Source organism: Rattus norvegicus, chromosome X (assembly GCF_036323735.1).
Source record: "Rattus norvegicus strain BN/NHsdMcwi chromosome X, GRCr8, whole genome shotgun sequence".
Classification (NCBI taxonomy): domain Eukaryota; kingdom Metazoa; phylum Chordata; class Mammalia; order Rodentia; family Muridae; genus Rattus; species Rattus norvegicus.
The window spans coordinates 60,634,397-60,648,077 of record NC_086039.1 but is presented as its reverse complement, the minus strand read 5'-3'; the positions used below and the strand labels follow the sequence as shown (position 1 = coordinate 60,648,077).

Here is a 13,681-nt window from a genome sequence, read left to right as displayed (position 1 = left end):
GGGACATTTTGTCAATTGTAGTTCCCTCTTCCCAATGACTCTAATATCACATTGACATAAAACTAGCTAGCACAAATAGTATCAAGACAGAATGCATTTATCACCAGATTAGTATACAGGCATTAACTATGTATTACTGAAGAGTAAGAACTATAATTTTGAAAAACAAATTGGCAAATGTTTGGTTATTTTATAAATTTAAAAATAATATAGTGGAAATGTTTTGTTGTAAATTTAAACCAACACAGCAGGAATATTATTTTGTTCAAAAATGAACATATAAAAATAGATGAACAAACCTTATGTTTAATTTTTTTCACTTCACTGTTTTGTAAAAAATATCTATAGTTTCATATTAAGCTTTATATAACTTATTCAATAATTTAGGAGAAATTACATCTTAATAGATTATATTGAAGGAATGGTTTAAAATGTATTTCTTACACTTTAGGAGGATGGCAGGTACAAGATTGAAGGTCCACAGGACTCTCATATCTTTTGAAATTACTATTCCAAGTTTGCAGAAGGAATTGTTCTCCGGCCATCACTGTATTTCAGGAGAGAGATAGAAAATTACCGTTTTTAAAAATTTATTTTATTTTTGAGTGGATATTTTATGTATTTACATTTCAAATGTTTTCATTTTTCCAGGTTTCCCTTCTGTAAACCCCCAATCCCATACTCCCTTCCCTGCTTCTATGAGGGTGCTCCCCCTCCCACCCACCCACTCCCACCTCACTGTCAACCTTTTCTTATATATTTTTTTAAAACATAAATTTTATTGGTGAGGACTAGGTATGTATAACATGCGTGCTTTCAAAAGGCTTCCCTGTTGATTCTATTACATCACGGGTTGGAGTTTTCAACAGTAGCAACATTTATTGGCTCCTTTTTTACACTAACCATTGTGATTTTTTTTTTTTGAAAAAAAAATAGTATCCTTGGTGATCATAGAAGCAGCTGAAAGATGGTCTGTGGTTTTATTTAAATTTTGTTGCAAATATGCACTGCTGTCTACAAAAAAATAACAGAAGGAAGACGGGGTGGAGCTCATATGCCTGTCAGTGGAGTCTGTGGGAACAATGCTAATAATAGACCTTAAAATTTTTATCAAGGATATGACAACCTTTGATCATTAATATTCCAGACTCTTTAGCCATAAATGTAGCTATCTTTCTTCATCAAAGAAGCTTCTTTCTACAGGAGATAGATAACATTACAAAAACCACCATTGGTCAAAACACAAAGAACAACTGAATATGAAGGGCTCAGCTCCAGTGTATCCATCTAAAACACAACTCCTACTGTTAAGACTCAGAGAAAAACAAAGAAAAGCTAGAGGACCAAGTGTCTTCTACATATGGTAGGGAAACTACACTCACGAAATATCAACAATGTGGCTGCCAAAGCATGCTTTGAAAAATGAAAATAATAATTGAACTGCCAAAATACACAGAGGTAATCTCATATGGAACTAGCCATAGATAAAATGCTACAATTGCTGGTAAGGTAAGCAATTGCTGCTTAGAGAGGGAGACTCAGTCATTTCCAGGGATTATATGCCTGTTTATACAATCCTAAGTGGTCCGCTATGAACACAAACACACACACACATACACACACACAGACACACATGAACAACACTAAATTAACTCAGTAGGTTGTAATTATAAATGTGTGCTTATATGCATATGTATGTATATACATATATAAAAATAATGATTAAGAATAGACCTGCAAATTTGAGGAGTGGATTGGGGTGGATCAGGTGAATTGGACAGAGAAGTAAGGGAGGGGAAAATTATAGAAATACAATATTCAAATATAAAATTCTCAAAAATAAAGACTTTCATTATGTTTTTATAGCTATAATTATGTCTGTTTGCATAGTTCCATGTTTATAACAATCATCCCAGGCCAGGTGATTTCCATTTTATTTCAAAGAGTCATGCACACACAAATGTATGATTTTGCCACTGGGCAGACTTAACTCCTATTTCATGAAGAATCACATCATCAGGTTGGAGAGGCTAAGATGACAAGAATGGAATACTTTCTAGATATTGCAAAAGAATGTATCGAAAAGAACTTTTGGAATGGCAATTATCTATTGAACTATAATAGGCCTAGAAGCACATAAATTTCTGAAAGACTGACTGAAAATATGTTTCCGCAAAGATCCTAACTTCCTGGTGGAGGTATTCATGGGATGTAACCTTCTGGCCCAAGGCAGTTGGTTTGATTATGATTAACAGATTATGAAAATTTAGTGGTCTATCATTTGATAGTAACATGCTATAGGTCAAATGCAAGTTGATAGTTTCCAAACAACATATATTATGTAAGATATTGTGTTGCCTCAAATCAACTCTTGCTATTATGCTTATCTAAGGTATAAATTACCATGTTATAAATATCCTATGGAGAGGAACCATGGCATATAATTATAGGCTATATTTAAAAAAAATGATGTTTTCTGAAAAAGAAAAAGTAAAAGAATCTAGGAGAGAAAAGTAAATCAATTCTGCCAACAGAGTGAATTTACAAGTGGATTATATGAAGTTTTTTAATTTCCAATTTAATACATATAAGTAGGTAAATATTGTCATACCAATTTTTACAAGAAAATATGCTAATAAACTCACAATCAGTATTTTTCCTTAGATTAATAAATAAGCAAGATCACAGGGCAAACTACGGATCACAAAACTTAGACAAATAGACTAGAAGACAGAAAGAATCACAAGCATCTGTAACAGAAGCCAGGAAAGAGAAGCCCCAGTCATTGGCAATATCAGGATAACTGCTTGATTATCATTAGAGACTAGCTTGAGAACTAAAAACTTCACTGTTGTCCAGTATATAGTGGCTCATAAACTTTTCTTAACTTTACACTCATGAATTCTGATAGTTTTTTAACAATATAGATTAAGTATTAGATAAAGTTGTCTTCATACTGAACACAGAGAAAGAGAGATTTTAAAGCTATTGTGATGTATATGGAATCTGTTCAACATAAAATCAGCTGAAAAAGAAGACTGTCCATTAGACCCCGTGTGTCCTATATTTTAGCAGAGCCTAAATGACTCCCAGGAAGTTGAATGCAAAATTCCAGACCCTTCTTACTAGCAGAGATGTGAAATATGACATTTCACACCCTCTTGACTTTCTTCATTTAAAGTGGGAAAAGGCGTGAGAACCTCTTAAGCAGTATTTAAGTGACAGAGGCTCACTGAGATTCTGAAGCCCCATGGTGGGGTTATACAATGCTTCTCCTCACCTCACATTTTTCTAAAACCTCAAGAGTGGCCCTCGATTAAACAGAACAACACTATGGAAAGAACTGCATATCTAAGAAATAGGGAGCATAAAACTAAGAACATAAGCAAAGGCTTAAGCCTCTATCATCTATAGTTTCAGTATTTTATGAAGGAAGATTATAGTACTGCACACTAATCACCTAATTAAATTAGTTACTACTAATACCTTATATACAATCTAACAAACCATACTAGGAGACAAACAAGATTTATTCCATGTATATAAGGACCTAATAAACATTTTGGAAGTAGAATGGGATCCAAGGGTAAAAGCTTCCCATTGACTCAGTCTGAGATGTTAGGGATGCTCTATTTGCATAGGTAAGAAGTTCAAGTTACCAAGGTACAGCCTCATATTGAGGATGGTCCTGAGAAAGGAATGGTTCAGAATCAGTAGTGGATGCAAGCTGTCAGTACAAGTGCTCTCTCTTTGCCCAAGGATTCTCATCATTCCTCCTCTTTCTCCTTTCTTCCTTCTCCTTTTTTCTTTCTGTCTTCTTTTATCTTCTTCCTTTTCATTCTTTTCCTTCTCCATACCAGAGTGTGAATCCAGTCTTTTATTTTACTAAAGCTATATCATCAAGTCTTTGATCATCATTAATATTTTTAAGAAATCCTTAAATTTACATATATTTTATAAATCCCATATACTTAGTTCCAACCCCTGCTTCATTAAAAGAAAAACTATACACAAAGCAAAAGCATATTCCCTTATAGTTATTACACAGCCTGTTCTTCATGGGTAGCTGGGTACAGCCCTTGAAGTTTCCTGCTACAGGAGACAACAGTTTCATGTAAGAACAGAATAGTAACAGACTGCTGGGGTTAAAATAATTTCTTACAAAGTTTTAAAGCTTATGAAAGTAAAGCAGCTAGCTTTCTGTAATATCCCTCTAGACATTGCCATTTCCATTGTTCAAGTAGCTAGGAAAACAAAGTATTAACTTTTTATATACTTGTATATCATTTAGTTCTTTAATCTTTGTTTCTTCTCCTAGAAATTCCATAGACTCATGTACGTCTCCCTTCTAATACTACTTATTTCTAGATCATATAACAAGTGTTTCTCCTATAAAATAACCTCATCTATCATTTGTTTGTTTTCTACAGATTCTTTCTTCTTTTCTTATCCATGCTTTTTCCTGAGACCACTTTAATTCTCTATGCTTGATTCCACAAGTTAACCCTGGCTAATTAATTAATTAATGCCGCAGTCATTTAACCAGAGGGTACATGAATTGTTGTGCTAGGAAGTGTTCATACTACCAAAGAGCTGTTTCTGGAGTAATAGCATTAGGGTCTCTTTACTACAAGCTCAGGCTTGGGCTCTTCTCCAACCCAACCCTGACACAGAGGGACAGGAAGGAGGAGCAGCCCTGAATCCTCAGCAGAACAAGTTTTTATAGTAAAATAGGAGCAAGTGAGGAGGTGAGGGAGGGGGTGTCCAGTCAGGAAAGCATCTAATAGAATGACTATAAGCAAGACTGTATACAATCACAAATGGTCTGAAAGTAACCTGAAGCAATCAGACTAATTTTTGGTTAACTGTTGCTAGGAAGTAGCTATGGAGTAACTCTAGCTAAGGTCAAGCCATGGGGTCTTTCCTGATACATGAGTGAAGCTTCAGTCTTGCTACAGGTCAAATTCTCAGGCTTTTTTGTTTGTTTGTTTGTTTCATTTATTTAAGATGGAGGGCGGTCCCAAGATGGAGTAGGTTTGGTCTCTCAGTATCTCCTCAAAATTTCAAATTCAAGCCTAAGTCTGGCATTGAACTATTTCTATAAAATATCATGTAGGCTTTATTAATGTCCTCTGTGATATGCTGTGTAGATCTTTTCCTATGTCCCTAAAAGGCCAAGCAGACGAACAGTTTCTAGTCCTCCACATCTTAATGACCACCTCCATTCCTCATTCCTGAGAACTGCATCTGTTTGATTTACTATGGAGTGATTAGCTTTGAGTAATCGGGGAGGTATACTCCTCAGAGAGAGAGATTGAAAGTAGAATAGAAGAGACAGCAGATCAGATTCAGGCCAAGAGCAACCATCAGCACACGTGACGATCAAAGGCCTGGCAATGCTCCACAGGCAGGAATGTGCTTCATGTCTCCTCATGCATCCATGCTGGACCCAGCATAAGGTGGTGTCCATATATGACTGACTGTTATGGCCCTCTTAGTGGGGTGTCCTGATTAGCTGTTCAAGTAGAGCTTTGCAGGGAGCTGCCCTAAACCTGCTTTCTCAATTCTGAAATTCCCCAGGGTTTGAACCTGTTCAACCTTACCAGTTCTTCTGTCTAGTGGCCTGGTCCACTTGCCCCATAAACTAGAAGGGGTGAGATTTTTCAGCAGTAAGTCTTGGAGATGACAAATTCATCTAGTGAATAAAAGTAACATTTATACCCATATACTGGGCAGCTTTCAAACTTCTTTGGAGAAGGTTCTCATTGCAGTGGAGAGACACACAACTGGACAAAGTGCTGAGGATGAAAAATGGAGTGGTCATCTCTGAATGTGACAGTTTAATCAAGCCCACACCAAAAGTCAGGAAACATAATGAAAAGGAAGACAGAAAGATTCAAAATGCTGCTTGATGGGGAGGAGTGCTATGAAGTACTGTCTTATGGACATGAGACAGGTATCTCAATTTGAACTTACAGCAGTTATGGTAATCTATACAGTGTCTGCACCAAGATCAAGCCTGACAAAATTCCAGCATAGGTACAGAAAGCAGTCTTTAGACCCTACTTCTTATCTAGAGGATATTGACAGTTGACAGTGGAGTAAGGAACATCATTATTTATGAAGGTGTGGAAACTGGTAGGTTTCTCATGTTCTAGTGGATGCTCTCATACCTATTCACATAAAGAAAACACTAACAATATTTAATGACCTATCAAAAGAAGTTTAAAAAAACTAAAACATGAAATTGGGAGGGAGATTTGTTGGGAGGGAGATTGGTTGGGAGAGAGATGGGGAGAATGGAATCAGAGAAATAGGGGAGAGGATATAATATTTTATTATATACATTTGAAGAGTATCAGTAATGAGGAAAACTTACACTTAAAATAATTCTACAGGCAATAAAATATAATAATGACTATTACAAAATACTAAGAAAATTTTATGCCTCCAAAATTCCATGACAAAGATGGAAGAAACTCCTTTTCCTTTTTAAATTTTTATTAATCATTCCATTAATTTACATCTCGTATGAAGATCTCCCACTTCCCAGTTACCCCTCCACCAGGTCCCCATCCCACATTCATGCTTCCCCCTCCCCTTTACCTGTATGAAAGTGCTCTCTGACCCACCCACACTCTCCGGCCCCATTGAATGGTATTTTTTTCTTCCATTTTTATTAAATTGGGTATTTTTTATTTACATTTCAAATATTATTCCCTTTCCCAGTTTTCTGTCCATCAGCCCCCTCACCCCTCCCCCTCCCCTTCTATATAGGTGTTCCCCTCCCCATCCTCCCCCCATTGCCGCCCTCCCCCCATAGACTAGTTCACTGGGGGTTCAGTCTTAGCAGGACCCAGGGCTTCCCCTTCCACTGGTGCTCTTACTAGGATATTCATTGCTACCTATGAGGTCAGAGTCCAGGGTCAGTCCATGTATAGTCTTTAGGTAGTGGCTTAGTCCCTGGAAGCTCTGGTTGCTTGGCATTGTTGTACATATGGGGTCTCGAGCCCCTTCAAGCTCTTCCAGTTCTTTCTCTGATTCCTTCAACGGGGGTCCTGTTCTCAGTTCAGTGGTTTGCTGCTGGCATTCGCCTCTGTATTTTTCATATTCTGGCTGTGTCTCTTAGAGATCTATATCTGGTTCCTGTCAACACACACTTCTTAGCTTCATCCATCTTATCTATTTTGGTAACTATATATGTATGGGCCACAGGTGGGGCAGGCTCTGAATGGCCGTTCCTTCAGTCTCTCCTCTAAACTTTGCCTCCCTATCCCCTCCTATGGATATTTTTGTTCCCCTTTTAAAGAAGGAGTGAAGCATCCACATTTTGGTTATCCTTCTTGAATTTCATGTGGTCTGTGTATCTTGGGTAATTTGAGCATTTGGGCTAATATCCACTTATCAATGAAACTCATTTCTTAAAAGACAACTAGGTTATTATATGGCCATATAGAACATCCCAATAGCTCTATATGAAATAAATTTAAACAATAACATTACTATGATTTAATTACTTCTATTAAATATTAAATTATATATATATATATATATTCTATACAAATAAGCACATGAGACAATGTTTCTTACCTTGTATCATTAGAGGCATATTGCTTAAAACAATGAGATATCACTCAATACGTATTAGAAAGAACTTTAAAACCCTAAGAAAATAAAATACAAAAAAGAATGCCATTATTTAGAACCTCTAGAAATTCAAAATTGTACAGCTTCTTTGACCAAGAGTTTACCAGGGTCTAATAAACTTAAATATACTCATATTCTTCAGCAATTAAATTCTTTAATGTTTTCCTGGGTAACTTGAAAACTATGTCCACAAAAAGCATATATGCAAATTTATAATTGCAAAACCATACACGAAGCATTCAAATGTCACTTGAGACAGTTTCTTACAGAGACAAAATATTATATAAAAATTCATATAAAATGTAGCAGTACACAATTGAAAAATAAGAGTACAATCACATGTAACTCTAGCTTCTGGGAACACCAATACTCTCTTCTAGCCTTCTCAAATACCCTAAACACATGCTATACAGGGACATAACACATGCACACACACACACACACACACACACACACACACACACACACACACACATATATATATATTAAAGGAAAAAATGATTTTTACTGCTCTTGTGAAAGACACAGTTTCAGTTCTCTGCACCTATATTGCAGCTCACAGAGTAAACATTGACATTTTATGAACTCCAGAGGCAACAGGCACATATACAGTGTACAAATATATACATGTAGACAAATACTCATAGAAACACTTTAAAAGAAAAGTAAGAATGTCCAAGGAAAAGAACTATATTACATAGCAAATATCACTTATTGGAAAGCTTTGCTACCATCAACTTGAAAACAAATGTGTTAATATTTACAGATAAATAAAAGCCTTTGGAAAAAATCCTAGAAGCTAACTCAATGATGATAACTTTTAGCACATTTCCATTTCATAAAGTATATAATGGACATGTTAGAAGAAAACCACGAGAAATATACAGTACTGAGTCTGGAATTCTCAGCTATTTTACCTCAATTCTACTATTGACAGTCAGAGGAAACAACACAATGTGTAATCACAACCAGCAAGAATATCAAATTTTAAAAAGGTAAGAAAAAAAGCAATAGTGGTGGTAACAGTTTAGGAGTGTCATTTTTTCTTTCATTGGATATTTTTTATTTACATTTCAAATGTTATCCCTTTTTCTGGTTTCCTCTCCAGAAACCTGATGTCCAATCCTGCCCCCGTGTTTCTATAAGGGTACTCCCTCACCTACCCAATCCTTCCCACATGCCCATCCTGGCATTTCCCTACATTGGGGCATCAAGCTTTGACAGAACCAACTGCCTCTCCCATTGATGCCCAACAAGGCCATGCTCTGCTACATATGCAGCTGGAGCCATGGCTCTATCCATGTATACTCTTTGGATGGTGGTTTAGTCCCTGGGAGTTCTGGGGCCTCTGTTTGGTAGATATTGTACTTCTTATGGGGTTGAAAACCCCTTTAGCTCCTTCAGTCCTTTCTCTAACTCCTCCATTGGGAACCCTGTGCTCAGTCAAATGGTTGGCTGTCAGCACACATTATTTGTATTTGTCATGCTCTGGCAGAGCCTCTTAGGAGACAGCTATGTCAGGCTCCTGTCAGCATGCACTTCTTGGCATCTGCAATAGTGTCTGAATTTGGCGGCTGTATATGGGATGGATCCCTAGGTGGAGCAGTCTCTGGATGGCCTTTCCTTCAGTCTCTGCTCTAGACTTTGTCTCAGTATTTCCTCCTGTGAGAATTTTTGTTCTCCCATCTAAGAAGGACTGGATCATCCACACTTTAGTCTTTCTTCTTCTTGAGCTTCATGTGGTCTGTGAATTGTATCTTGGTATTCCAAGCTTTTGGGCTAATATCCACTTATCAGTGAGTACATACCATGTGTGTTCTTTCGTGATTGGATTACCTCACTCAGGATGATGTTTTCTAGATCCATCCATTTGTCTAAGAATTTCATGAATTCACTTTTTAATAGCTGCCCAGGAGTGGTATAGCTGGGCCCTCAAGTAGTACTATGTCTAATTTTCTGAGGAACCTCCAGACTGATTTCCAGAATGGTTGTACCAGCTTGCAATCCCACCAACAATGGAGGAGTGTTCCTATTTCTCCATATCCTCTAAATAAACAATCTATGCAACATTTGATTTTCAAGCTTATGCTAAAAACAAAGGTACTAAAATTATGTAAACTATTTTAAAAATAGTACTAGAAATTATGGGTATTGATATAGAAAAAAGAATAAAAGATAAAAGACTAAAGCTTCTTCTCCATTCCTACTCTGTGGAAATAGAACAAAGAAATGAGTGTGAATGAAATCTTGAAACTTCTAGAGGGAAATTTATGGGAAAGAACTCAGTGTATATACACAGTTAATAAATTTCTAAATATTTGGACTCAAAAGCTTTGGTCATATTCTCACAATCTGCCCCAAGGAAATCATAAATAGTGAAAGTGCTGCATAGCAAAAGAACACACTTCCAGATAGAAAAGTACATAGAATCTTCTCCAATTAGTGATAACCCAAAAATGTAATACAGATAATATAGAAAGAATTGAAAAATATACAGCAAAATATATGTATTTAATAAACTGGCAAATAAAGGGAATCATCATTTCAAAGTAAGTACATACAGCCAATGAATGGATGAAAACCAACAACTTTATCCATTAGGGAAACAAATCATTATGGCATTGTGACTTCCTCTCATTTTAGTGAGAATAGCAAATACAAAAGACATTATTTTCAATAAAATAAATGATGCATTGCTATGTCATGGATTTAAAAAGATAAAGAAAGTAATTGTGGTGAGAATATTAGGAAAAATATACTCATCTACCTTTAGCAGAAATATAAAATTCCAGCTACTGCAGTAAATATCAAAAAGTTAATGAGACCCAAGTGTGGTGATTTATACCTCTCATCCTATCACAGGACATACAAAGGCAGGTGACTTGTCATTTTAAGTATACTTTAGGCAGGAGTTTTTAAGGCAGCCTATACTATACAGAAATAGTTGGTTTCAAACTCCAAATAAAATGACACAATTTGGAAAAATGAGAGATGCCAGGGATGTTGATATATATAGAAATAATACTTGTACTGGGGACAGAGGTAAGAGGATAGTAACCTTTTTTTTTAGCAACTCTGAGACCCAAGTTACATAAGAAGAAACTGTCATTAGACTATATAATAAAGAAGAGGATGAAAGATATAAAAAAAAGTAAGAAAAAGAGAAATGAGAGAAAAGGAGAGGAAGTGAGGCAAATAGGAGAGAACAATTCAGTCACGTACCAGGTTCAAAAACAAATAGATTGAGCTGTTACTTTTATTTTGTACTGGAGTCTTGAGCATCTGTGCTGGACTAAGAATCAATCTACTTCATGACTGATAAGAATTCCATCTTTCAAATGAGTCCCATTAGCCCACATTAAAAAAGTGAAATCCCTGGGTTCGGTCCCCAGCTCCGAAAAAAAAAAAAAAAAAGAAAAAAAAAGAAAAAAGTGAAATCCAAGTTCTACTCAAGGTGTGTTCTCTGGAAATTCCCCCTCCTAGAAAAGAATGGATTGGTCCACCCCCCCCCAGTAGGGTTCAATATAGGTGACTGGAGCTCTGGAGGCACTTCTTGGGGGAAGGGGGGTCAGGTGCCTAGCCTGAATCTTAACTTCCGCTCTGAGGACAGCTCAGTCCATAAGATTGGGCCTTGAGCCAAGAAGTATGGCTTTTACTCTGGTAAGAATCTTTCCTGGATGATCACTTGAGTTAAAACCATGACGTCCCATTATAGTTTCCTAAATTCAAAACCCCCCACCCCCGCCCCAGCAACGGCCTGTCTGTTGCCCTGTTGCTCAGAATTCCTGGATACGGCAGTTAGGCCCAATTGTCATTAATGTTCTTCGGTTTTCAGTGGTCCACGGAAAGGGAAAGTTGGAGACTATAAGTTTAAGAGGAGGAAAATTATGAAAATTCAAGACTTCAGGGTATGTGTGGCTAAATACATGGAATGGAATTATCTCCCAATGCTCCACAGTTTACGTCAAAGGTCAGGCAGGCCTATGGGCTCAGATACAATGCTTGCTTTGTCTTTGAAAAAGAGGTGGTGGGAAATTAATGGAAACTATTTTTGGAAGAAACGGGGGCGGGGGGACATCACAACAGCATAGGTATATTTGGTGTCCACTAAATGGTATAAGACATCAATGGTTCAATGGTAAAGCTTGACTCAATTTTCTTCTAGTTTTTCCTTACTAGTGAAGACTGTAGTGCTTACTTCACATCAGCAGAAGGAGATGGGAATGAGCACTTAGTTAAAAACTAAAAATGAACATAAGTGTTCATGGGGAAGAAAATGGGGCCCTAGTACAAGCCCTCCTTTCACCCTAGCCAGATATTACTTGGGTTGCCAGGAAATGGCCTAAAAAGTTCTGATTCTCTCCACAGATTTCTCAGAAAGTAGACTGAACAGCAGAACAGGAACACTGTTGGAATCCAGAAAGGTGCCCGAGAAAAGCGGGAGGGACCGGGTGGGGTGGGCTGCTTAAAGGGAAGTTGCTCTCTACCTAATGACAGTTACATAGTGTCAATCTCTCCCCCCAGATCCTTTGTAGGACTCCTGTCTACTAATCCAGAACACCATGCCTAGAGGCAACAAAAGCAAGAGCCGCTCCCGGGCCAAAAGGCAGCAGATGCGGGGAGAGAGGGCTAATCTCCAGGGTGCTCAGCCCACTGTGGAGGAGGAGAAAGCAGCATCTCCTGCTCTTGTCCAGGGAGATGCCCCCAGCTCCCCTAATACAGGCACTGCTCAGGAGGCTGCATCCCATAGCGCTCCTGAGTTAAATGTATCCCATCCTGCCCGTGAGGTTGGTGCTGAGGGTTCCTTTGCAGATGTGGATGAGAGGCGTACAAATGTCTCCACTATAGCAGATGCCATCCAGTCTGCACGCAGAGATCCTCTGACCAGAAAGGCCACCAAGCTACTTCACTATCTGCTGGAGAAGTACCAGAAGGATGAGCAACCTGTGCAGGCAGAGATGCTGAAGCTGATCAGCAGGAAGTACAAGGGTCACTTCCCCCGGATCCTGGAGAAAGCCACCTATCAGCTGGAACTGGTCTATGGTCTGGAGTTGAAGGTTGACAACCCTACCACTTGCTCCTATGCCCTTGTTAGCAAGTTACCCATCCGCCCTGGGGCAAATGTGGGTGGCAAGAGAGAATTGCCCAAGACCGGTCTCATCCTTACCCTCCTGGGTATGATCTTCATGAAGGACAACCACGCCACTGAGGAAGAGGTCTGGCAGTTTCTCCACATGCAGGGCATATATCCTGGGAGGAGGCACTTAATCTTTGGGGAGCCCCGGAATTTCATCACCAAAGAGCTAGTTGACCAAAATTATGTGGAGTACCGCCAGGTTCCTGGCAGTGATCCCCCAACCTATGAGTTCCTCTGGGGTCCCAGAGCCCATGAGGAACACACTTCCAGGAAAGTCATGGAAATTTTAACTAAGATTAAGAATGCAATTCCTACTTATTATCCTAGACAGTATGAGGAGGCTCTCAGTAACCAGGATGAGAGTGCAGCCAGGAGAGATGAGGCTGTTGGTTTCCATGCTGCCAGGATTCCCTCCCATGCCCAACCCAGCAGCTCCTCCCACATTTAGCTATCCCTTGGTGATAACTGTCACTGTGCTCAAGAACAGCCAGTTTTCTGAGTAGTGGGGTGTCTGTGAGTAGGCAGGAACACACGGAGAACTTTTTTATGCATGGGGAAAGTATACACATCCTTGCTACCTTGTTACTATTCCTGTAACTGAAGATTAATTTGATTAAAATATGCTGCTTAATCTAATGCCTGCCATGTTTTTTGCTCTTCGTCAGGAGAAAGTTATTTGGGATTTTAAAGCTATGGGAAAACCTTCATAAATTTCTTCTCAGTAAGTATTAAAACAAGTCATGGGAAAAGGTTTCACAGGATTGATGTGCTACAATCAGTAAAACAAAGTGAAGTGGTCAGTTCATCCTTGTCACTATTGGTTTTGTCTTTTGTTCATCATTTTAATAGAAATATACTTTGTTTCATTACCTTACTGAGTTCCATAAGAAAATAAAC

The 13,681-nt window shown here is 38.1% G+C and overlaps 1 protein-coding gene across 5 annotated transcripts in view; it reads left to right on the top strand.

Moving 5' to 3' along the window:
• Positions 1-13,420, top strand: part of Mageb6b1 (MAGE family member B6B1) — a 75,179-nt gene extending 61,759 nt beyond the window's left edge. Inside the window, exons 1-4 of one of the 5 annotated variants that reach the window (XM_006257008.5) lie at positions 11,170-11,307; positions 11,483-11,555; positions 12,016-12,071; positions 12,172-13,420. In XM_006257008.5, the coding sequence (XP_006257070.1) occupies positions 12,210-13,232 (1,023 nt within the window). In that variant the 5' untranslated portion in view covers positions 11,170-11,307; positions 11,483-11,555; positions 12,016-12,071; positions 12,172-12,209 and the 3' untranslated portion in view covers positions 13,233-13,420. Of the gene's footprint in view, positions 1-11,169; positions 11,308-11,482; positions 11,618-12,015; positions 12,072-12,171 lie in introns of those variants that run through there. The other 4 variants (XM_063279901.1, XM_063279900.1, NM_001024880.1 and 1 more) reach the window with 4 other exon arrangements.
• Positions 13,421-13,681: the final 261 nt, after the last annotated feature.